This window comes from Anarrhichthys ocellatus, unplaced genomic scaffold (assembly GCF_004355925.1).
Source record: "Anarrhichthys ocellatus isolate YVR2014 unplaced genomic scaffold, GSC_Weel_1.0 scaffold23, whole genome shotgun sequence".
Taxonomy (NCBI): Eukaryota; Metazoa; Chordata; class Actinopteri; order Perciformes; family Anarhichadidae; genus Anarrhichthys; species Anarrhichthys ocellatus.
Window position 1 is genome coordinate 781,936 of NW_022280053.1, and position 25,037 is coordinate 806,972.

Consider the following 25,037-nt stretch of genomic DNA (forward strand, 5'->3'; position numbering starts at 1 on the left):
GGGGTTTTATTATTCAACCTGCTGTGACATACCGTACCGTGGCCACGTCAAAAACGGAAGAGAAATGACCTTTCGGGAAGTAAATACACAACATAGTACACAGAGTAGTAGTAGTAATACACGCAGTACAGCGCTGGCTGTGTACAAATATATGAGCTAAATATCCAACACAGCGAGAGTGTGATTTTAAGGCTGTTCTTTAACTTACTAACATCTGGCCTCTCACTGAAACTTTGTTACGGAAGAAAAAATGACGCCAACGGCCAACGGCTATGACTGACAGCCGAGGCGTCCAATGGCATTCGTGGAACTGACCATAAACATTCCAAGGAAGCCCGGGAGAGCCAATTAGCGGGGAGCAAAGGGGGGAGGAGGGGGGCTCTGTGAGGTTTCAAGTTAGATGGGTTCAGAGGCCCAAACCCCCGGGGTGGCAAAATAATAAACGCCGAGGAAGTGTAACGATGGCCGGGGAGGCTGCTGACCAGAGAGTCCGGGCGGCACCGGACACCGCCGGTTCAAAGCCTATGTGAGCCATGACGGCTACCTCTGTAACGTCAATACTACTTGGCTGACATGAACATGGCAGGGAAGGGAAACACAGCAGGAGAATAATAATAAGGAATAGCAACCGGTGTGAACACCCGTGAATAAAAAGCACCACCTACCCAGAAATTCTCTAGGAAGTAGGGCGTTATCATCTTGTTTTATTCCTCTTCGCCGCAACTCTTAAAATTGGTTTTAATGCAACTTTTACAGCGAAATTCATCCACCGTCCTCCCCCCAGTTTCTGTTGTATCTGCCTTTCCCCGTTTTCGCTCCTCTCCCCTTTCTTCTCCCTCCCCATGTACAGACTCCACCTCCACTCTCTGCGTCTCTCCCCTCTGGTTTCTTCCCGTAGAAATGCAGATTTTCGGAGAGCGAAACAGCGCTACCCGTGGCGGACAACCAAGGCTGAAATAAATATGTTGTAGTGTAAAGTACCTATCTATCCATCTATCTCTCATGCAGGTGTTGTGCGTTACATTAATTATTGTATTGCATAATATAACGAGTAGACAGACATCTAGAAACTAGAGTAACTTCAGTGTGATATGCTGTATTTTCATATTTACACAGCCTCCATTATGAGTGTATTGCCTCTGCACAACCTTCCATGGGCCCATCTTTATCAGTGTTTGTTTGTGATGTCTGATAACTGCCATGTATCTTAAGAAACGTCTTATGTGGGGGAGGAGTAGTGTTGTCTCAGGATACAAGAAGCACTTGATACCAAGCTTTTTAAGACCTATCATGGAACATTTGATTATAATCACAAACTACACCCACGTTGTGAAACCTAACTTGCACGCAAAGACAAATGCAGCACTAAAATCTAAAGCTGGAATCCGTTAAACCCAGAGCGAATGCCCGAACTCATACAAGATGTGGCAGATGTGCTTCCTCGACATCCACGTTTCTACCTCCGTGTTTCCTTGTGTGTACATATTGTGCAGCTGCAGCAGGAAAAATGCTGAGAACATATACAAGACAAGAAATAATGTAAACAATTTATTGGAACATTGTACAGGATCAAGCAATGGTAACCAGTCACATCCACTATATCATCTTACAAATATTACAAAATTACTACAATACAATATAGATTCTTTGCATGATCCAAAATATTTGGTGGCCCCAAAAGTATTACTTTTTTTAAATTCAGCAGCTTATTAAAAAAAAAAAAAAAAAAAAAGAATTCAAACCATGTCCATCAAAATGATGTTTCTGCTTTTATTAGCAAAAAAGATGAAGGCAGATAGTCTAATCAAGTGTGAAGGCTAAATGAGCATACGGGAGTTCTTTGACTAGACATTCCTTAATATTGGTGGGCGCTTTATAAAATACAATTTTTTTTTCTTCAGTAAAGCTTCGTAGAAAGTCAAACTTGCAAATTATGTTCACAACATTATCTTTGAGTCGTCACCTGTTTCTTTAGATACGGTATACTGCATATCTACTGCAAAACACCAACACAACCTCAAAGTACTTGCTCTCAAGGCATTGTGTACACATCACACTAAATATTTACCGTAGTATGTTAACAATCACTTTTGACGAAAAGTACATGAAGTATGTGCAAGTTACCATTTTATTCTTCCCCCTTGCCTTGCAACTGTATTCACATTTGACAGCTAGCTGTGTTGCGCACACATAAACATTGTTAATTAACACCCATGGCTACCCACTTTACATATGAAGGGCGAGAGTTTTACGAATCTTTAGTTGTTGAGAGGAGATGCATGAAGGCGTACACACGTAGGGGAAATCATAACGAATAACACTGAAACACAGACGACCTGAGGTAAACACATAGAAAACACGTATTCAAGTAGTGAAACACAACTACAATGTATAGCAGCGGTCGAGTCGGAAATACAGCACAGTAATGGTGGGGATTGTTTCGCATGTGTTTTATAGACCTACCCTCTTTCAATGAAAGAATAACAGGACTGTTTGCGTTCACACACACACACACACACACACACACACACACACACACACACACACACCATCAAGCCACGATTACTCCTTTTTTTTGCATGCCAAACAGCTGGAATGTGACAGACAAAATCACTTCAAAACACAAAATGATGTGGCACATACAAGTATTTGCCTGTGTATTCCATGATGCATTATAAATCACTGTTTACCTCCTTAATGATAGATCTAAGAGATCATTTATATATCGTTGTACTGTGAAAGTGTATCTGAGACACTAAAGTACTTTCACATTCTAATAGAGATACTATTATAGTCGAGATACTTACTGCATTAGGTAAAAACATTTTAGCAGCAATACTCAATGATCCGTTACAACTAAGGTCATATTCTGAAGAGTTTGGCTACATCATTAATTTCAAGCACTCGTCATTTTAACTTTTAAGTGCATGTTAGGTGCATCGCAAAGGGTTAAAATACTGCAGTTATTACTCTGGCCAGCAGAGGAAAAATGACTGGCAGGGCATTAAAAAAAACTAAAAAAAAGAACTGAATTAAACTCTCCAACCCATCATGGAATACATTCAGGCTATTTGTAGCTCAAACACTTACACACTTTATAAAATATAACAGCGCAAAACAACCAGAGACAAAAACATTGTTGTAGTTTCACAGTATTTAAAAACTATACATCCAGCTATGGGGGGGTCAACGTTTAGGGAGAACACTCCAGCAAGATTCGTGTGAAGTTATAAAAGTCCCAGTGTTGCGATACATACTGTACATGGCTACTATGTACTGTTTAAAAAACTTGAATTAAAGCTCCCCTCCCTCCCGTAGTCCCCCTCCCACGATACGTTGGGCTGTGAGGGGCCACCAACATGCAAGAGATGAAAGTACCCCACAAAACACAACCACCCGAAACAATTACACGGTCATCCTCGAGATCATGCTTTACGCACACGAAGCCAAACAACCAAGAAGAAAACATCAGTACATTGAGAAAGAAACAGGTTAAACATTCATTCGATGGACTGCGTGGTTCTGACAGCCAGAGAGTCACAAAAGGAATCACTAAGACGGTATTGGTGTCGCTGTGGTGTCTCCTTCATTTCCCCTCCACGAGGCTCAGACCCTATAAAGGACTGTAAGCATCCAAAGCTTTGCTGTGCTCGCCTGTGAACGTCCGCGTCACGCAGCCGACGTTTGACACATCTCCTGAATCTGGTGTGTGTAAACCCAGTCATGCTACGTTACGGCTGATCGCCGTAAATCTCAGGTAGAGGAAACCGAAACAAAAGTACTGTAAATAGATAAATCACAAGGCCAAAGGAGAACCTCATCACAGGGCAATGACTGCTGTCGAACGCAACACACACCACTAATGTTCCACAGCTCTTCACAATAACACAAGCATGCTACCTATTCCCAGAAAAGCTGCTCTGAAAAGAAAACCTCGTGCTCTCCAGTGACATAATCAACAGCTTTTGCCCTGATAAAGAAAAGAAACACGGAAAGAACTGATAGCTATAGAGGCGATACTTTATACTTGGTGATATGCAGCATTCTATAATCACGAGTCGGACCCAATACGATGCTTTCTTAGCATCAGCTGCTATTCCTTAGATTTGAGCTGTCCTTGTATTGAGAGAAAATACCTCTTGAAGAACCATCAACTGAACTGCATTTTAAATGAACAGTGTTCTCCTCTCCTGGTAGAATTCAGTGGTGTTGAGAACTAACACAGCGTTTATCAGTCTGACATGATAATGAAAGCGTATCTGGCTCTGAAGAGCATTTTCTGCACCTTACAAGGTGCGAACTCCTCTAACCAACAATTAAACGAGCAAAATGCTTCACAGAGTGTTGCTTACATTTCTTCTCAGTAGTTCAGCTAACGGATAATAACAGAAGTTTGGGGAATAAATGGGGAGAAAAAAGTGATCGATTTCATTACTTCTGATTAAGATGTGATAACGTGAATTTTCCTCCCATGATAAGGTTTTTCTGGCAGTCCCTCCCCCCCACCCCCTTGCCTGTGCATGGGGGCACCGGGCACTGCAGCTACCACCTCCCTCCCACCCCGCCCTTCAGGTCGGGGAGGGGTACGCACCCCCCTTCCCTCCCCTCAGCAGGCAGACCCTTCCCCCCAGTAAAGGGTAACATGTTCCCTGGGTAAAAGAGGTTCCCTATATTGTCTCCCATAGTGAATGACCTGCGCAGAGAAAGAGAGGCCTCATTAGGAAAAACAAACAGCAACATCTCTTTCATATCAAACACTGAAATCAGCACGTTTCTGAATGTGTTTATCTAAGATATCGGAGAGGAAACTGACCCCAGCGACGAGGCACACTGCCGTGGAAACAGTTACACCCCGTAAAAGGTCGCCAGCCGCTCCTTCAGCGGCATGGGGAACTGATCCGAGAAGCGCATCCAGTTTTCCTCGCCCACCTGGTTCTTGAACCCGTGAAGGATCTGAAATCAAACACCAGGAGAAGTTCACACCAAGTAGTAATGAAACGCTGCCTTTCAAAATAGATCTTGTGCATGACGGGTTGATATCAGCGGGCTAACTGTAGACACTGTAATCCCCCACATGTGGCCCCTGGGGGGCAGGCAGGGGGACTGAGTTCATCTTTGATTTTGCTGAAATTTCACTCCATTCGATTAGTAGTTCCACTTGTGATTTAAATGTGTCTGAACACTGAGCATGTTCCGCTTTTACCTTGTAGAACATGTCTCTGAGATCGTCCTTTGGATTCACCCAGGAGGCCACTGCGTCGCAGAAGAATATAAAATCCTGTTCCAGAGAAGAGAGGTGAGGCAACATTTCAACTTGGCAACACATTGACCACGCTGTCGTCGTGTTCGCCGGACCTCACCTGCACTACACCTCCCGGGTTTACACTGATCATGGTGCAGATTCCTCTGAACGCAGAGTCTTTCTCCTCATTGTCTCTTATGTTTCGCAGAGAGGTGCACCTGACAACAGGGACGACCACATTTACCATCAGACACATCACAGAACAAACAACTGCCGCTATGCATGACCACTGCAAATACACTCACGTTATATCTGTGAGGAAATATAACACAAATATAGCCTATTTCCATCCTTAATACAAATGTTTAGGTGTTTTCTTTTTATCATAATGCATATTAGTCTGTATGTCTACATCCCTGTGAGTGTCTATCATGACCTAAGAGGTAACCACAAGTCAAGCATGCACACGAAACAGATTCAAATAAAACACTTTTACTTTTAACAAACTACTTTGAGCTCTAATAACTCCACTGTTGTCTATGAAACCTCATGGATAGCACCTTGAAAATAACATTATTTTATTTTTAGATTGACTAGAGGAGGTTGGGGTTCTTATTTGTAGTTGTTTTTGGGGACAGGCACATGCAGCTGGGTGACTACTGTATGAGAAAGGGATTGAGGAATGCTCTTTAGCATCCTTTCTCTGTTGTTGAACCAGCAGGCATGTGACAAATCTGATCCCATGCATCTGTTAGGTTTAGCGACAGTTAACAACGACAAAGAAACTAGAAATTAAACAAATCAATGTATAAATACATGAAGGTGCTACTGAGGCAAAAAAAGAAAATCACAAGTAGGACCTAAAAGAGGACAGGGTTAGTCACATGGTTGGCAATGATTACAAACTGATAAGAAAAAAGAAAACGAACTGAAAAGACTTCTTTTGAGAAGGAGAGGGAAGGAGAGAGGAGAGAGGAGAGCAACAGGAGAGAAAGCAGAGAGGAGATGAATTAAATAAAAGATTGAATAATACACACCAGGGTCTTATAAACTGCTGTAGCATGGGTGCCACCTCTTGAGGACAAACGTAACCAAGACGACCAATTGTTATTGCTAAGGTAACGCAATCACGGTTACACACCACCAAACGCCAACCAAGACATGAGCAATGAGGAGGGGAGGAGAAAAAAATAAAGAAAAAACAAACAACTCAGAGACATAAATCAACAGAATCTGTGTGTGATAATAAACAGAAGATTTCACTAGTGTTGATTATTACTGCCCCCTGCGGTCACGGGGAGGAATGTAAAATATGACACTCTATTCAAAAAAACATACAACACGTTTAAGGGAGAACACATTGACAACTTTGACAGGACATTCATAGAAAGAAAGGCAAACAATGGCATCTGCTTTCACAAATCATATGGATCTATGAGGATTTAAAGTTAGCTTGATTTAAAATGTCTCAATGTAAAGACGAGCTAACGTGCAGCATGTGTGTGTGTGTGTGTGTGTGAGAGACTGGCCTACACAAGTTCACTTAAGAGATTTCTCCCTTAAACTCACAAAAAGTTATTTTTCCATAACAAACAGAAATGTTTTTTTTTGTTCTTTTGAAAAGAAACGACAGATTACTCCAAGCCAACTACATGGAGGGAGACTAGTATCCAGCACAGCAGGTTTCGTATGAGGCAGAGAGGAGGGAGGACCTAAGTTTAAGAGACACAAAACTATGCAACATTCTCATTAACAAACAGGCATTTATGAACAGTCCAGTGACACATGCAAAAAGCAGATGGTATGCTCATTAGAATAAAGTTCAGTGCAGGATAAGCTGATCGGAGACAAAGGGAACGGTGCCACCGTGCACTCTCCAGCCACACCCACCTGGGAACCGACCGTGGCGTTACGCGGCTGTGCGTTTAAATTTAGTTCCAGTGACAAAGTGGTTCTCTGGGAAATCTCTACGACAGACATTTAAGATTTATTCTGTCGTGTTTTCAACTAACACATTGAAAACATGCAACACATCACCGGCCAGACGCAAATAATAATAAATTCTCGAATGTTATGACACAGTTATAATTATCATGTATCCTGCATCAAACATTGGCCATTCTTAACAACATTTAACATCTATTGGCAGATATGCATCCACATTTAAAGAACAGTAAATTAAAGCAACAAATAAACTGACAGCAAACAAACAGGAACACATCTACAGAGTCCCTAGATTATATCTAATTATGGCAGGTTACACGTCACCCTTGAAAGCATCTTTTTGATGAGATCAACAAATAATAATTTCAAATCCAATTTGTAAAAACAAGAGCACAGTGTAACCTTATTATTTGTAAAAATGCTCTGGGCTAGGTGGCCTACATTTAGTCACACTAGGTGTTCTCTCTAGTTATTGTTTGAGTGTTTAGAAAATGTCTGTCTGGTGGTAACAGTTAACTACGTGGGGCTGTGATCTCACCTATCTGTCCCTCACACTGCCTGTGCTTTGCGGTTCGTTATGCTTCTGTATTGTATGTGTACAGTCAGTCCACATTAGTTAATCCCAAGACTGGGCACTTACATGGCTCGCTCGATTCAAGCGTCAAGAATGTCCCAGCAGGGCTCGCTAGTTTGCTTTTATCTCTCCATTTACGGGCCACACTGCCAGCTCCAATATCATGAGCTGGAATATTTGGCATACTTTGGTGAAACCAGCCAAACCTGTACGGCCCACGGCTTGGGAAGGGTTCTTCAGATAGAGATTAAAGGGGCGGGACAGGCGCCCTAGTGCGTGTGCTGACTCCCTGGCTGAATGGGCCTGAGTGTTTTCGGAGCACCTCCCTGTGTGTGGTGACCTGGCTGGCTGGCTCAGCACTGCCACCGAGTGGTACCTGTGTTCTCCAGTAGAGTCTTTGGGGTATTTGGCCTGTTAATGATCTCCACCAGCTGGTGCAGCACCATGGCAATGTACGGCTGCATCTCAGACCCTACGGGGCGGAGGAACAGTGGGAAACGGTGGAAACAAACATGTTTACTCTGGCGACTGGAAACGGTGACATATTGTGGGAGTTTGTTAAAATCGAGGCACTCACCCATTTGTATAGATATCTCTCCAATTGCCCATGTTGCATTGTTGCACACTGATATTAATTCTGGGTTTAAATTAGTACCCAGTATGGGCATGAAATCAGCTGGAAGAAGGAAAGCGAGTCAACTTAGCAACTGGCCAACAAGTTGTTTCCAAACAGTGTTTGAGGTGAACTGCACAGAACATACCGATGCAGGGTTTGACGTGCTGGAAACAAGCCTTGGTTAGATCCCCCAGCAGAGCAAAGGAACTCTGACGCACTTCTGGCATTTTGTCCTGAGCAGGTTGGAGAGGACAACAAATAAAAAGTCAACAATGCGAGTTACTCTATCGGTTTATCAGATAAGCGGCACGTTATTCACTTTCTTCACCTGCATGCACTGGTACATGAGGGTGAGGATGTTGCTGCGGGCCACCAGCTCCTCAATGGTGCCTCCCAAACCCTCCGCCAGGCCGCTCAGAAGATCCAAAGCCACGATCATGAAGTCTTTGTCCGGGGCTTCATACTGGTCTGGCTGTGACTGATAAAGCTAGAAGAGTGAAGGATGGTAGAAAAGAAGATATAATCAAATTATAATTACTTATAAAACCTGAATTATAGTTATGAAGCCAGCTCTCGATCCTAAAACTACATGTTTCATCCACTGTTATTGATTAAAGGAAGTTTAACGTTACGCCTGTACATTAAACCTGCACATCATTTATTCTACTTGGCCACTTGGGGGCAGTGCAACAAGCTGTAAACACAACAAAGACATATTGGGCCCCATCTTACACCCAGAGCAAAGAGTGAGGCAGTTGTCATCTTCACGCTCACACTGTGTGTGTGAGTAGCAAATGTACACAACTGTGCCCCGTGGGCGTGTTGGTCTTAAACAGAGGTGTGGCCAGGCGCATTGTTGCTGCATTGCTATTTTGAGGCAGCAGAAAGCGATTGTGACAAACAAAGACCAGGTCAAAAGTGCAGAGTTTTCCTGCTCATCATTCAGTAGGATAGGCCTACATGGGTGGGGTCATAACGTGTGTACACACTTACTACCGGATACACACAGAGTAGATTTACTCCTCAGTTAAAGAGGTTATCGGTGCATTTGCTCACACAGACACAATATGAAACGGCAACATTAACTCAGCAGCCCCGTCAATGGACAGTAACAAATGGTGAAGGAGTGCCCTCCTCATCAGTAAACACAATATGAAACTCATCAATCAGACAAGTCTAAAGCTGAACCGAATAGTTGGAAGCTTTGAAGCTTCATTCATCATGTAGACATTACAATAAACACGTCTATTCATTGTGTTTGAACCCAGTTTTTCAGCTCAGTCGCAGATAAAGATTAGGCGACACTAATATTATTAATATTATACTATTTGTAGAATTACAGTCCAGTGGTGGCTGTGTAGGATTGTTTCAGACTGGTGTGATCCAAACATTTGCAATAATTCCAGAGCATTGTAAGGTTCAAAAGTCAAAATTCATTAAAAAAAAGATGTTTTTATCTGCTACTTTACAGAAAACTGCTTGCTTCTACAATATGCAGAATCCGTGATATAAATAGCAATGTGCCAGGTGCAAGTGCAGATTACAGATTACATTCTGATTGGTTTAATTCTTGTTATGCCCAAAACACACCAATGATTAAGAGACCTAATACGATGCCTTAATTTGTGCCTAGTTTATGCGCCCTTTAACCAGGAAAAGTGGAGCTTGACACGTCCTAAGTGCACCTTTAGACCAAGCGCTATAGATCATTACAACAGAGCCCATTATCAACCATTATATGGCTTTAAAACCAAAACAGTGACCTTGGAGAGTGTGTGTGTGTGTGTGTGTGTGTGTGTGTGTGTGTGTGTGTACACACTCACCATGGCCTGAGCGAGCGTCTTCTGCACCAGGTTGACACAGCGTTGGTACACAGGCTCACAGTAGGGCAGGAAGCCGCTCTGCAGGGCAGTGGCCACAGACGACAGACACTGAGGAAGGCAGGCAGGAGGAAGACACAGTCAGTGGCCTATTTATACACTGTTATCATCTGGGAAGTGACTCACTGTCAACTGAACAACTTGTACAGGCAGTAACTTCACATCCGCCACTCACTTCTAATAAAGGGAAGAGGTCCTTGTCTTCATCTTTCAGCTGGTTCCATTTCTGGATCAGTGGAGGCATCAACATCTGGATGTATTCCTGAGAAATAACACAGATTAAAAGAGTCTTTACACAAACACAGTAGATTTATTGATGTTTGTTTATCTTCTCATCTCCATGATGTCTATACTGTACCATCAGAAAGTACACCTACCACTAGAAAGGTGAAATGAGGAAGTGTGCTGACTTTATATTCACATGAAACTCAGCCCATATTTCTGTTCTGCATACCGGTTTATTGAGATGATGCCCCACTGAGTCTGCGAGCGTTCCGATGGCGTCGTACAGAATGAGCAGATTTTTGTGCTGGTACTTGCTGAAAGCGAACACCAGCGTGTCCAGGATGAAGGCCAGGTAGGGAACCAGCTCTGTACAAGCCTCCTCCTCCAAAGTGGCAAAGGCACTAAAAACAAGGGAGGGAAGAAATCATCATACAGGAAGCACTTAGTCACTATTACCTCTAAACGACTTTAACATTTTACGGAAGTGTACAGACATCTCCCGCTTCAGCAGAGGCCCGTGAAACCTCATTTTCAGGGTTCCCACTCTTTTCTAAAAATCATTTCTCATTGATGATCTAGCTGGTGTGACAGACAGGAATCGCACCATACAACAATATGTTCCTCTCTGTGGAAGTCTGATATAAAAGACGTTTGATGAGACAATTCTAGGTAAGTAAAAAGGTACTAATACACTGTATTTAGCTAGTATTTTGGGCTTCCATTCATTTGTTTTGACCCCGACTTCCCATTCATTGTTATCCAACTCTCTCAGCAACCCCCAGCACAGATTTAAAATCATTACTCCTGGCCAGACTTGAATCACAAACCGTAAACCTTTGCAGGCATTATTCAACCGTTAAAAAGCAACGTTGTGTAAAGTCGTCCAACATGTCACGTGACTTGGGTTTTTTAACATACAGGTAAAACTAATTTTTGAGTGGAGGGGATCTTTAAGAAATCGGGATACATCACAACATCTGAGGGAGAATGTGTGGGTATGACCGGTCCAAAGGAGGTGCAGGTTCTATCAGGACTCACCTGCACGCAGCCTCCTGCACACGCTTGTTGCTGTCCAGAATACGTTTGAGCAGCTCCGTCATTAAAGGCTTCAGGTAAGTATCCGGAGGCTGGCTGACGACCCAGTGAGCATAACGGCTCAGTGTCCAACAGGTGATGGAGCGCACCAGGGCCTTCTTGTCAGCCAGACACAGCACGAGATGGGGAATGAGCTCCGGCAGGTACGGGATCATGCCCTGCATGCAGCCTGGGGACAGGGATGAGAACAGTGTCATTCCTTCTGATTGTGACACCCTATGTTTGCTCTCTTCCTCTTTCCCTTCTCACCTTCAGCTATAGCCCCCAGCACGAGGATGCCAGACTCTTTCACAACCCACTCTGGATGGAAGAGCAGCTCCTTGAGAAGGGGCAGAATGTGCAGCAACAGATCGTCCCTGAACACGTTGGCCAACACGTCCAACGCTGCAGCTGAACACTTCCCTAATGTTTGTGGAAAAGTAGGGGGACACACATACGGACATAGAAGTGTGCGGACAAACATCGTACAGACATCACAGGTACAGCAGACACAAAGAAGAGACAAGTGATCAATACACGGTGTGTTTCCTAGCTCTAAGTAAAGACAACGGGACGATTCATATCATCAAACGTTGGAGGGACACAGCTCCATTCACACAGACACTGAACTCACGCAGGTTCCAATCAGAGATCGTATCATCATCGTCGTCCAGCTCATCGTCCTCGTCTTCGTCGTCCTCGATGCCATCGCCCTCGTGCTGCTGGGCAACAGTGCGGGAGCGATGGAAGCGCGGCCGGATGTCCTGCTCGTTGTCCGGAATGGCCTCGTCCTCCTCGGTGTCCCCCTTGGTGACGAACGTACGGGATGAAATAAAGTCACGTAAGTTGCTGCTACAGCATTTTAAACAAAGAAGAATGTAACGCACAGTCCTGTTGCCATCAAAGTTACACCAACATCTGAAAATCTTTGTGTTAAAATGTATAAAACAGTCACACAAAACAACTGAACTGCATGTCACAGGGCAATTCATCCTCCTACCTACAGGTACAAACATTAGGCTATAGAAACTGACCTTGAGCAGGATTATGTCAATCTCAGAGTACTTCATCCCATTGACAAGCACTGGAATGAGCCTGGAGCAGAGGGCCAAAGGAGCAAAGATGAGAACAAAGGGCAAGGATAGGTCGGAGCCCACCAGCAATCACTCACATGTGAGTCCTGCTGCTGGAGCAGTTTAATGTGACAGCGTGTTGAAAGATGTTACAACTGAGGTCAACACTCAGGGTTCTTAATCAGAAGAGAGATATCATCCCAGCACAAGGTCTTCACTAACTTACTGGCAAGGTTGCTATGAATCAACAGCTTGACCACTGGAGTGTGTGTGTGTGTGTGTGTGTGTGAGAGAGAGAGTTTTCTTACTGGGAGAGGTGTCCACACAGCACTTCCTTACACACGGGCTGCTCCGCCAGAGTAAGCCAGAACTCACAGGCTTCCAAGGCAACATTTTCATCCTGGTCCTGAGTCCTCAGTAGCATGTACTGAAATTAAATAACGGGAAATTTAATCGCATGTACTTTATATTTACAAAACACGATATTTCATTCTAAAAATGCAAATTGCAAATACATCCGTAACCTAAAACAAGCACGTCTGTCCACAGGGAGTCATCAGGAGCGCGTCATTAAAGAAGAAGAGGGGCAGGGTTCTATTTTTGTTATTATCAACACATCCAACGTCCTGCTATAGAACTATATCGTCCCGTTACGACCGGTGGCCGATCAGTCGGAGCACTCCGAGTGCATTCGTCACTCAATACTTTCTATGTTTCCTACCCAGTCTGTGACACTTATCCCCCAAAGCCTCCTGAAGACGTCCTCGTTTTAAAAGGGCTAATTAATCTCCTTAAACAACTGAAACTGGAGTAAAGCTGTTTGAGTCTTGTGCGCAAGCAAGTATTTTTGGAACCCTAGTGTTTATAGGATGGACTCAACTTCAACTACAGTGACTGTGTTTATCATAAGGGTCATGACAGCCAGTGCAATGGAGCGGCTCACTGACGTCTTTAGTTTCTGAACAACAGTGGAGGTCTGTGAAAATCCCCACTTATCCTGGAAATACATGTGTTTATCCTACTCCTACTGCTCTCTCTAACACTCACTCACCTCTACGATGTTGTGCATGTGTGGCAGGAGACGGTCCAGGCGAACCTCCAGCAGCATGACGAGAGCTCTGCACACATTCTTCCTCACTTCTGGTTCCTCATCTGTCGCCAGTGCAAACAGGTTCTGCAAAGGATAGAATGACACCAGGGTCAAATATCTATGCATACTATGCACACTATGCACAGTGTGAAACAACAACTACTACTACAAACAATAACAATAACCACTGCGTAGCCTGAGCAATATATTAAGCTAGCACTTTATTATAAGTTAATGTTCTGTTTCGCTGCTTCCAAGCCCTAAATAGGAATAGCACATTCAGCAATACAATCAATACATTAAGAATCACAAAAGCAATTTAAAAGGCCGGGAAAAAGACTAGATAAAGTGAGAAGTAAAACTCAATCATGTTTGCGTGCATATCTTTACGTGTGGGCACAAAAGGGACAACACAGATGCATTACAGTCGGACTTGCCTCAATGAAAGGGTCGATGTGCAGCATAAGAGCCTGAGTCCTGCTGATGATGAACTGATTAACGCAGGCGATGGCATGAGACCTGCAACACAATAAGCAGCACTTCAGAACCACTCCAACACGCTTTACTCACGTGTCGCACACTATGAATGCAGCCGCTGTCTTCTTCTCTGTCTGTCTCCGCTGATTTAAGCTCCAAATGTGAGGAAGTGTTTTCTTCTGTTGCATTACCACAGGCCGAGACTTCAACTGTACAATTATATTGACCTTTAGTCTGTAAATACATTGTACGTGTGCAAAGACATCTAAAACCCAAAGATGTTCATTTTGCCAAATTGCTGACATTTTACACTCTATGCTAGCACCTGCTATCGGTATGCAACTCTCAACAGAGATGAGGAAGGAAGGATACGTGTTGTTCTTGTTCTTGTGTAGCGTACGTGAGCTGATGAATGATATGACAACGTGATAGCGGATCTGTGCGTGGACTCAACGATACTCGATCCAGCATTGTAAGCTGGTTCGGAGGCATTTCCGATACTGGTATCTCTAAAAACATCTATGCAATGAACTGATGGACATGTATCATGAATATGTAAAGATAGTTAACAGAAATTATGAACATTTTGAATTGCTTTAGAGCTGGCATGATGGATACTCGGCTTTATCGTCAATTAAAACAGAAGGTTTATGAATAAAGCTTGATACCTAATCTTAGGACTGCTGTGCTTAAAGAACTGCAGGAACTTTGGGATCATGATGTTCAGAGGACGATCCAGTATGTCACTGTCCAGGATCTCAGCAGAGTCCTCGCAGATTTTCTGCAGCGCTCCAAACGCTCCCTGAGGGATAAAACACAAGGAGGGGAAAAACAACAGAGAATGTTATGAAACGTCCACTGTTAAGACCCCCAACATGGAGGCAGCTTACACTGCAGCTACAGAGAAGCGTGTGTGGACGAGCAATGGATTTAGCTTTCTGTTTACCGTCTTTTTGCTAGCTAATCTCAACCGAATAATATATATCTATATTTTATTGGCTCAACATTGTACAAATGTAAGATCATAATGTGTTTACATAAGTATCGAACATTTAAAGGATCTTGTTCTAGTTTTTTGCACAGAGCGAGAGCTCAAAAATGTGTTCAGCCTCCTCCTTCATCCACGATCTTCAAAAGGATTCATCCCCTTCTGCCCTAATAACCTCCAAACAGTTGGCAAGCAGTCACAATTATCTCAGCGCGCACACGCACACACACACACACACACACACACACACACACACACACACACAATACTAGCTGCTTGACTGATGGTTAGTATGCATGTTCACAATATGCTGCAGCCTCCTCTGTCCCTTTACCAAACTGCAGCCTGATGATCTGATACGAGAAACAGAAACGACACCGACAGTGTCTGGAATGAGTTTCCATGGAAACCGTTCCCATGTCGGCATTCCTCTCCGATGACAGACAGCGAGCGGCCTCAAATACAATGTGGAGGAAATAAGACGAGGAGTCTACGACGAGGAGACAATGTGTCAATGTCACCGCAGACGTTTCCCTCATTAGGAGACAGATTTATCAAATTTCATCTTGCAGGGTAGTGTGCAAAAGGAACAGGACTATTTTTGGGGGGGTGACATAAAAACACAAGATTTAATTTTGCTTTTCAGAGCAAAAATAGCTCATTCCACTCCACTAAAATGTGTGAATTGCTGCTTTTCTCCATTTCATATCACTGCATACTGAATATGATGGACTGTTAATGAAACAAAACATAATATCTGAAGATGTCATACTTGAATTATCGAACATTATGAACAACATTTTACATTTGATAGACAGAGAAAAACAATCATGATCAGATTCATTAATCATGTTGGTTAATGCCCTCAGTGGAAGTAAAAAGTTATTGAAGGAATCAAAGATTTAAGATGAATTAATTGTTATTATGCAACACAGGGTTGCGCAACGAGGAATGAGAACAGCAGCAATAAACCCATTCTCTGGGCAGATAATATGGCCGACATCTTAACGTTACAAATTTGACATCGGGGAAACGCCGTCCGTCAACTTGACTATTTGAGCACCAGGCATCATAAACACACAATCATCTCTAAATGTTTCAGTGTATTCAGAAGAGCAGAATGCTATGATAGTTGAATGAATCCTGCAGCATCAGATTTGAGCTCTGGAAACACTAATACACTGAAATGCAGCTCCGCTGTAACTCATCCCATGTGAAAATGTGTGGAACCGGACACAAGGCCCCTCCCAACGACATCAGCATGTAATGTGGGTGTTTCTGTGCCTGTGTGTCAACAGAGAAGGGCAAATAAATGGCATTTCACTGAAGCTGAAGCGTCAGTCCTCCCTTGGAGTCCTGTTATGGCCGGTCATTAAATGCGAGAATGTAAGTCATGCAGATGACAGCCAGCCAGGGAACAGAGGAGTATGCGTTTACACAACCAAACAGCTCCAGCTCTGGAACTTTGAAGAATGTCACGGTACAAACGAGCACTGAGGTGACAAAGCGTGTTCGTCAACTTCATCCTCACAACACCGTCGCAACTGCCCTCTATTACTGCCATTAATCACGACAGTAAAACTGCTCTCAGGCAAACCTATATAAAGCCACCAGCGCTACACTCGGCATCCACACACCTGCTGCTGTCCTTTTGGTAGAGCCTGTAGAGGGTGGAGCAGAGAGGGGCACAGTGGGGTGCCACAGGGGGCTTTTCCTACAACTGCTGCTCTGTAACCACAAACAAGACAGGACCTATGGGACAAAAATTCCACAATAACCTTTCAGCCTGTTGTACCTCAGTCGGAGAGAAAACTAGACTTCTGCACCTCCTCTTGGCTCTTGTTTTCAGGCTTTAGAGAATCTAGCCTGTGACTGGAGACTTTGGCCAATCACAGGTCATCTCAGAGAAAAGGGAAGTTCTGTAATCCTTTTTTTCTATGCAAACATGTGGGTCTGCAAAGCCCTTTGAGACGATACACTGGGATTCAAGGCTCTAGTGGCTGCAATATCAGCGAGGCGTTTCAGAGATGCAGAGAAAATGTTACCGAGAGCTCACGGTTTTTACAACAAGTTTGAAAAGAAAGTGAAAGAATGAGGAGGACAGGTTACTGTATGAAGCATGATGTATGAGATGAAAGACTAGTACAGGTTACTGTATGAAGCATGATGTATGAGATGAAAGACTAGTACAGGTTACTGCATGATGTATGAGATGAAAGACTAGTACAGGTTACTGTATGAAGGATGATGTATGAGATGAAGCGTGTGCACAGGCCCGTGCTCATCTGGTGGTCGGGGTTTAGGACACAGAGGGGGGGCTGTGCTTTTCATTTTTAATGCCTTGCCAGAAAGCTGCTGACCCTGGCGTACCACTTGAATTACAATATGCTGAGAGATTATTATGGATTTTCCCCCAATAATGCCAGAAATAAACCCCAGAATGAAGATAACAAAGTTCATAGCTACACGCCTCATTTACACCGTGTATCCAAGTCTCTCTGCTCCCAACATCGATTCAATCAGATCTCTAGAACGCCAAATAACAACAGAAGTTATCTCAGGGCACTTCTCATAAAGAGCACGTCTAGACTGTGATCTTTATAATATTGTTGACAGAAATTCCCACCATGAGCTAAGCACTGGATAAAGACAAAGTCCATTAGCCCGTCAGCAGACATGACCTCAGACTGTTGTCCACTCACAGTGAGGATGATTCAATAACACAGTGATGAGCATGTATACATGCGCTGTAAATGCACAACACAGAGGATATGTTCTATTGATCAAATGGCCCGAGGCCAACATGCGTGCACACGTTTCCTCATCGCTCGGACTACAAAGTGCACACTGTTCTGAAACCGTACACTGTTAGGCGCTAAACATACTCCCAAAATAGAAATCAAAGTGCTGGTGGCAGTAATGGTGTGGATAGTTTAGGGGATAGTCTCTGGCAACAGTCAACGCCTTCAAAAATCTATTTGGCGTGCCGTGGTTATTTGCTGTCCCTAGATTTACGAGGTCTGAGTCGACGCGATGTGTCCAGCCTGGTTTTCCCACACTGGCAGACTCTGAACTACATTTCAACTCTTTCTGAATAAAATATGTGCATTTATAAATGTGGCTTTTGTCCAAAGCAGCATAGGACAGAGGTCCAACACACCGCAGTAGATCAAGGAGCAGCCTGTGAGACACTCGCCTCCATGTTCCACCTGACACAAATGCCACGAGGTTAGAGGCTCAGTGTACGAGCTTTCCTTACAAAACAATATGACCGTAAGGGATATGATGGTAGCTCCATGTTTTCTAAGTCCAACATTGTCCACTTCATACATTATAAGACAAGCTCAGCTTCATAAAACACATGTCTGCTGTGGCATTAGCTGGGATTTATTGCTGCATTAAATCTAAAACCTGCAAGTTTAAATCAATTCATAAGCATCATTATTGCCATTAACATCACTTGAAACATTCAGCACATTCATTATGCCATTTCAGAGCCAGCTGTAAACGTACTTATAACACTTATAACTTACAACAAAAGATCAGTGGCAGAGCAAAAGAATACCTTTGCTTACCCGCCATGATGACAGAATAGCCCAAAACAACTGAACGCTTTTAAATATATATTTTGCATCTTTAATCACAAGATTAGAAGAGCCTTTTTTTCCCCTCCAGCACCAACTTAACCATCTTCAACATCAGACATTAAGAAGCTTTCCAGCCTCCAAGCTGCTTTTCAAAATCATAGTGAGCCTTATGAGGAGCTGCTTCATTTGGTCGCTGTTCGCTGTTAAGCCCTGTACACACATACACTTCAAGATCCTCTGTGGTAAATAGCTGACCTAAATCTCAGCTTCAGAATGAGCTTTATAGAGAGAGAGAGAGAGGCCGGCTGTGGTGCCACAAGGAGAGACATCGCATCTCTTCCTTCAATTTCAGAGAGTACGGGGAAATATATATATTCCTGCTGTAAGGGACGAGTAATCCTGCAGCATTTACACGGCAATTTAACGTGTCGCCTAATTTGTGCGTGTTCTCCAGTGTAACGTATCCACCTTCCCTATGGTGGCTGATATCACCGGCACATGCAGCTGACAGCATATTAATGACCAGCGAGTTTATGTGAGCCGACGTATGGGCGCGGCACCTGATCAGATGATCCAACATCCACTACGAGCTACTGTATTGTGATGCAGTTACAGTAGCTGATACGACCAACAGCTCAGAACATTAAGCACTTCTGCTCGATGCAATCAAGACGTGATAATAAGCAAGAAGAAAACAACTTGCAGTATAAAACAAGGGCCACACTGCATTGTCTTTGCTGATATGAGAGCTATTCTGGGTGACGATGTGCGCCAAGTCAGGAAACGGGGTCATAATGGTTTTCTGGTCAAAAGCATAGGAAGAGAATAAACGATTCCATGTTGAATAATCTGCAGTTGTGGCTGCGGCTCCAGCTGTGAGACTGCCTTGAGCTCATCTGGCCAGCAGGATGTGATCCAGATGCTGCTTTATAGCTGACCCAGCTCTATTCCCTCCCCACAATAAACAGATAAACAAATAAACAAACAGGCAGCGCTGTGTGCCCAGACAGGCCGACTTATAGCCCACAAGTGTGCCGTGCCACATGAACACAAATGTGCATATACTTAATCCTACCTCACACACAAAAGAAGTGATATTTAAGAAACCAAAAGACACAACAACTATATCATCAGTATATCCAAATATTGACAGGTTTGAGCTCTAAAATATACCGACATGTAGATACTAGTTTTGCCAGATTAAGCTGCCGGGGGGGAAACTCACAGCATGTCAAACATGCTTCATTTTAGTATGTGGACAAATCCTGACAGTGATGAATGAATGTGTCCGTATTTAATGCTAACGGAGTTGTCAGGACACATCTAATATATCGTATTCATGTAGGTGGTTCCTCTCATTTTCATGGTCTTTTCTGCAACATAGACCGTCTGTATAAGGAACATCTTTTGCTGCCATCATCACTACAGTGTAGTGATTAAAAGATACATATGAAGTAAGCCCCGACAGATGAGCAGACAATCAATTCCCACAGTCACCAGATCCGACCTAGATCTCCCGTGATTGTCCTCACCTCACACGTGTTGTAGTCCTCAGAATCCAACAGCAGGCAGAGTTTAGGTAGAAGCCCCGGCCAGTTCTGTAGCTCTCCCTTTGAGGCGATGGTGGTGATGAGGATACCTGGTAAAAGGACGGAGGTACTCTTAGTCACACTGTTGTTACAGAACTACTAAGAACGCACAAGCACTGCTTACTAAACTATTGTTGTTTTGTCAGACAGTTGTCATAATAACAATAATACCAATGGTTGTTGTGTGCCTTAGTGGTTGTGTTATGTATTAAGTTGAATTGTGAGTATGAATGTTACGGATGTGTATTGATTTTCTGTTGTTGAAGTATCGTCTGAAATACGAGGGAAGAGCAGCTACTGTTGAAATGAAGTAGCTAACGGGGGTCTAAATAAAAATAAACTTAGCCATTAAAACAAATCCAGGAACATAAGAAAGAATCCCTCTTTGTAATCCATTTGTGGGGATATGCTCCATATAAATATGCATTGAGTTAGCATTGTCACAAAGTACAGTATAGCTAATAAAAAGCTTTAAGTTGAATGGCTGTGTGGCTGCTAGTCAAACATGTGTAGATATCAGCATGTTTCTGCATTGTTATTCAAACAGAGCCGATCGAAAACAACCGTGATTTATCTGTGAATGTGTCGTATTTGACTGAGAGCTGAGACTTCAAAAGCTGGTTTAAACATGCTCTGTGCTAATAAGGCTGTTTAGCATAGCTTAATGAAGGAGGTGCTGTGTTCAATGCTATTCCTGTCCTACAAAAAATGCAATTACATCTAATATATATATATATATATATATATATATATATATATATATATCAAAAGGAAACTCCATCTCAAGTTATTTAGTATTCATGACTAATAAGCTAATAAGTAATTTATTGAATCAGTATACTCACATTCCTTTAACCTGCTTTGTCTACGTCTAGTGCGAATAATGGACATTCAGCTGTAGGTTCAATGTGACAGTGTGTTGTGTCAACAACTAATCAAATCTACAGAGAACAAGGGACAAATACTGCAAGCTACACTCTGGATAAACTGCTTTTAACAGTCCCACACTACAGTACAAGCGTGGATATCTTTCCTTTGTGGATATGAACATGCGAGATACGATGAGTGATCAACTAAAGCGTAATCTTTTAAAAAAAGCAATCACATTCCACCTACCTACAGTGGCCCGGATGAGGGGAGACGAGTCTCCGATGTTTTGGAGGCACTCGCTCTTGATGAAATCAGACACGCCATTGGGGAAGTTCTGATAGTGGGCTTTCACATTGTTCTTCAGTATCAGCCCACTCAGGGAGCGCGTTGGTTCGTCTTGGGGGCGAGGTGGAGAAAGGACAGATTGTAAAACAAGACAATTAAAAGATTGTGTAAATTGGTAACTAACGGATAAACTTATTATTCTACTATTCTCTAAACATGTGTGCCTTGTTGCATTAGAACTAAGAGCAACGGTGGAACAGCATCCTAAAATGTCTTAACACCACTTAACATTTCGGTCATCGACTGCGCAGGCAGTCAAGCCAAGAGTTGAGCAGTGCCAGGAACTAGGTTTAAAATTAGAGTGACCCATATTCAGAGTGCCACATCATCTCTGTGGCAAAGATGCCATTGGGTCACCCGAGTCATGGCCAAACAGACCCGTCTGTCAGCAGTTACATAAAAGTGACATGTCTGACGTTCACGCCGTCCAGACCAGAACCATCGGGTGATCTAGGAACGCAGTGCAGATAGTGAACGACACACCGACACAGAGAGCTTACCTTCTGATTTGAACTTTGTCAAAACAAATATCAAATAGTTGTTGAAGTCTGGATACTGGTTCAGCTGCTCGAGTCTCTGGGAACAGTGGTTGAGGAAGACTAACTGTACGTACGGCATGTTAAAAGGTTAGGAGCATGTTAGCACTGCAATCTATTACATGGTAATAACTGATTGTTTTCACCTGAAGATATGAGTGTGTGTGAGGGGAGTGGGTGTATGGTTGTAGGGGGAGGGGGGTCATAAATGTGTCACATGACGGGGCTGAACACTGTAAGTACCCAGACAGATGGCTTATTTAGGGCTATAACAGCAGGTCGTCTATGAGTTAATGATGCAGTGCACATATGAAGCGGTACATAAGCAAACCATTTAGGATCAGCGTGCAACCAGACAAAAGACATAAGACAAGCAGCAGGGAGCAGGTGATGTTCATTGTTCTCCAATACAAAAAGTATGTAGTAATGATATATATATATATATATATATATATATATATCATGGTCTTTTCACATATGCAACACCCTGACATATCGTTTGGAGACTGGTGTTATGATTGTATGTATCACAACATCATCATTAATAAAAATCACCATTACAGGATTATTACAATACACAGGATTTTTGACTAAAGTCTAAAATGAATAGCATATTTAGCTTTTAGCTGAAGAAAACTGAGTCCATTGTTAGGTTGTGGTTGACATATACTGCTGTTTGTTTGTTTTTCTGCTGGTCTAATGCAAAGTGAGGGTGTACATGGAGGCGATTAACTGCTGGATCAAGCCTTCATGACACGTTTATAGACGTTATATTAATACATCAATCTCTAATGCTATAAATACCCAGATATGAGTCATTCAGCACGGCACGACAACGCTTTGCACCTGCGTGTCGTTACCTGCTTATAACGGTAACCCACCCAGGCTAGCGTGTTAGCTACCGCTAGCCTGTTGAGTCCACCTGACAGTAACAACTAACACACATATCACGATCCACGTCGAAAGGATACTTGCTGGACAGATCTCTGCGTGGACGTATCTGGCGACTGAGACTCTTTCAGCAGCTGTAAGATCTGTTGAAGTCCTTGCTCGTCTGGCTTCCACTCGCACTCCATCTTGCTCTGCTGCTGCTGCGGATAAAGACATAACATTACAGCTAACACAAGAGGATTTGTCTTCCAACGACTCTCCAACGGCTAACCTCTCGAGACAGACACGAGCGCGTTAACGCGACCCTGTCTTCGACACGTAAACTCGTTTTTTAGGTATAGAAAATTGCGTTTTTACCCGTCTCGACTTGGCCGACCGTGTTCGAGTGTGAAGCGGACTCTCTGCTGAAATGTGACCGTCTGTCTGGGTTCTCAGACATGGGCCTGTTACAGCAGTCACATCCGTTTTCGCAACAAGCTGGAAAAAAAGAAGCCGTATATAGAGAGAGTCGCGTCAACGGAAGTAAAAAAAAAAAAAAAAAGACGCTTGATCGTCACGTGATTCAAAACGCCAGGAAGTACTTGGCGGGTAATTTGAATAATAAGATATTGGTAATAAATCGGTTCAAACAGAGACAGAGAACTGCGATTTTTGCAAAATAGTGGCCGTCACTCTGATGAACAATTAATAGTCATACTGCACTATCACCTCAATTCCATTGTCATTGTATAGCTTTATGTTCATATACAGTATATATCCAAAAGTATATATATATACTTTTGGATATCTATTTATATTGTACATAGTCGTTAAATGTTTGTAATTTTTATATTTTTCTTGTTTATTTGTAAACTTGTGTATGTACGTTGAGAGCAAAGTCAAAACCGGAGTCAAATTCCTTGTATGCGTACGCATACATGACCAATAAAGCTGATTCTGATTCTGATTCTGATAAATGAATTGAAACGACATATCAAAGCTCTGGGTATTACAACAACAGAGAATATTTAATGTCTTTGTTTCTTTTCTTTCTCCACATCTCTGTTTTTTAGAGAAAGTCCCACACCAGGCACGTTTACACCATTTAGATTATTATTTATTACATCATAGAAAGTGGCCTTGACCGTCGGCAGGAGTGTAAAAAGCATCAACTTTACTATTTTTGTAATATGTAATTGTTAAGAATATGTCAGGCTGTGCAGCTAAAAGCTTCTGGTTGTTCCAGTGTGGGGGGAATACTGTTATTTCCTGTACATATTATCTAACGCTCCTCGTTATTGTTTATAAGTTTCCCCTGCATAGTGTTTTTGCTCTTCACACCCCGTCTGAATCTACATGGTACTTTAATAAGCAAACATGAGAAGTTTGCCATCTAGATTTCACAGAAAGAGTTCATTTGAATCTAAACCTTAATATTTTTTTTTTATATTTTGCCTAACCCTAACGAGGTGTCTGGTAGAAAGCCCTGAAGGCAAACTTCTCCCTCCAGACATATCCTGAAGAGTCACGGCTGTGCTGCGTTGGCCTCTAGTGGTCTGGGCCTGTAACACATTCGGCCATAACAACACTGCAGCTTAAATTCATGAGTTTAATAACACAAGTGACTAAAAGAAAACTTCTAAAAGAAGCTGCTGTGTCTCCTAACCATCTATACATTGCTAATAAAATACCACAATAACTATATTACCAAATGAATCCATCGGATTGAAATTGACATTCTTAACATGGCCTTATCCAAAAACAATCAAATCATGATCCAGAGAGCTCAGCAGGAGGTAGTCATATAGTGTAACATTTCAGCAAGGTCTGAGTGTATTACTTTCTTTTATTGCTTTTTGAAGCTTCATACTTTTTCATGGTTTGTAACATTTTAATTTGTGCTTGTTGTCTTTGTTTTGTTGAACGAGCTGCTGAAGAATCTCCTGAACAAAATCAGAAGTGAAGATGCTGAAGAAGAAGACGGTGTTGACCAGACCAAATTAATTGTCCTTTAAATCCCCTCCTGTGGTTATTACTCCTCAGTTTATTCATTTCAC

General features: G+C 42.7%; 2 protein-coding genes across 10 annotated transcripts in view; both read right to left on the reverse strand.

Annotated features, from left to right (window-relative positions):
- fcho2 (FCH and mu domain containing endocytic adaptor 2) overlaps positions 1-1,443 on the reverse strand; it is a 39,088-nt gene extending 37,645 nt beyond the window's left edge. For all 6 annotated transcript variants that reach the window (XM_031860463.1, XM_031860457.1, XM_031860460.1 and 3 more), the window contains exon 1: positions 666-1,443. In XM_031860463.1, coding sequence (XP_031716323.1) covers positions 666-698 — 33 coding nt within the window. In that variant the 5' untranslated portion in view covers positions 699-1,443. The remainder of the gene's footprint in view (positions 1-665) is intronic.
- A 92-nt stretch (positions 1,444-1,535) lies between these two features.
- On the reverse strand, positions 1,536-23,485 carry tnpo1 (transportin 1). 4 transcript variants are annotated; one of them, XM_031860466.1, is made up of 25 exons: positions 23,359-23,484; positions 23,082-23,201; positions 22,075-22,150; positions 21,476-21,625; positions 20,303-20,409; positions 14,864-14,997; positions 14,156-14,237; positions 13,680-13,802; positions 12,937-13,055; positions 12,590-12,650; positions 12,190-12,361; positions 11,826-11,978; positions 11,520-11,745; positions 10,711-10,882; positions 10,432-10,518; positions 10,200-10,307; positions 8,705-8,863; positions 8,522-8,609; positions 8,338-8,436; positions 8,137-8,232; positions 6,280-6,355; positions 5,361-5,460; positions 5,204-5,278; positions 4,814-4,953; positions 1,536-4,693 (listed from the first exon to the last, which is right to left on the reverse strand). In XM_031860466.1, the coding sequence occupies exons 2-24, from the start codon at positions 23,184-23,186 to the stop codon at positions 4,846-4,848; spliced, it is 2,676 nt and encodes an 891-aa protein (XP_031716326.1). In that variant the 5' UTR covers positions 23,187-23,201; positions 23,359-23,484; the 3' UTR covers positions 1,536-4,693; positions 4,814-4,845. The 4 variants fall into 4 exon arrangements, 3 of the variants coding, with proteins under 3 accessions (XP_031716326.1, XP_031716325.1, XP_031716324.1); XM_031860465.1 differs by lacking the exon at positions 1,536-4,693 and having other exon boundaries at positions 4,869-5,278; positions 23,359-23,485; XM_031860464.1 differs by lacking the exon at positions 1,536-4,693 and having other exon boundaries at positions 4,869-5,278; positions 23,082-23,198; positions 23,359-23,442.
- Positions 23,486-25,037: the final 1,552 nt, after the last annotated feature.

Excerpts from the sequence above, each read along its gene's own strand:
- tnpo1 (XM_031860465.1), bottom strand. The coding sequence starts at position 23,186 with ATGGAGTGCGAGTGGAAGCCAGACGAGCAAGGACTTCAACAGATCTTA. Across the intron at positions 8,233-8,337 it reads AGAGATATCTATACAAATGG|GGTCTGAGATGCAGCCGTAC; the intron begins GTGAGTGCCTCG and ends TCCGCCCCGTAG. Across the intron at positions 5,279-5,360 it reads ACCCGGGAGGTGTAGTGCAG|GATTTTATATTCTTCTGCGA; the intron begins GTGAGGTCCGGC and ends TCTCTGGAACAG.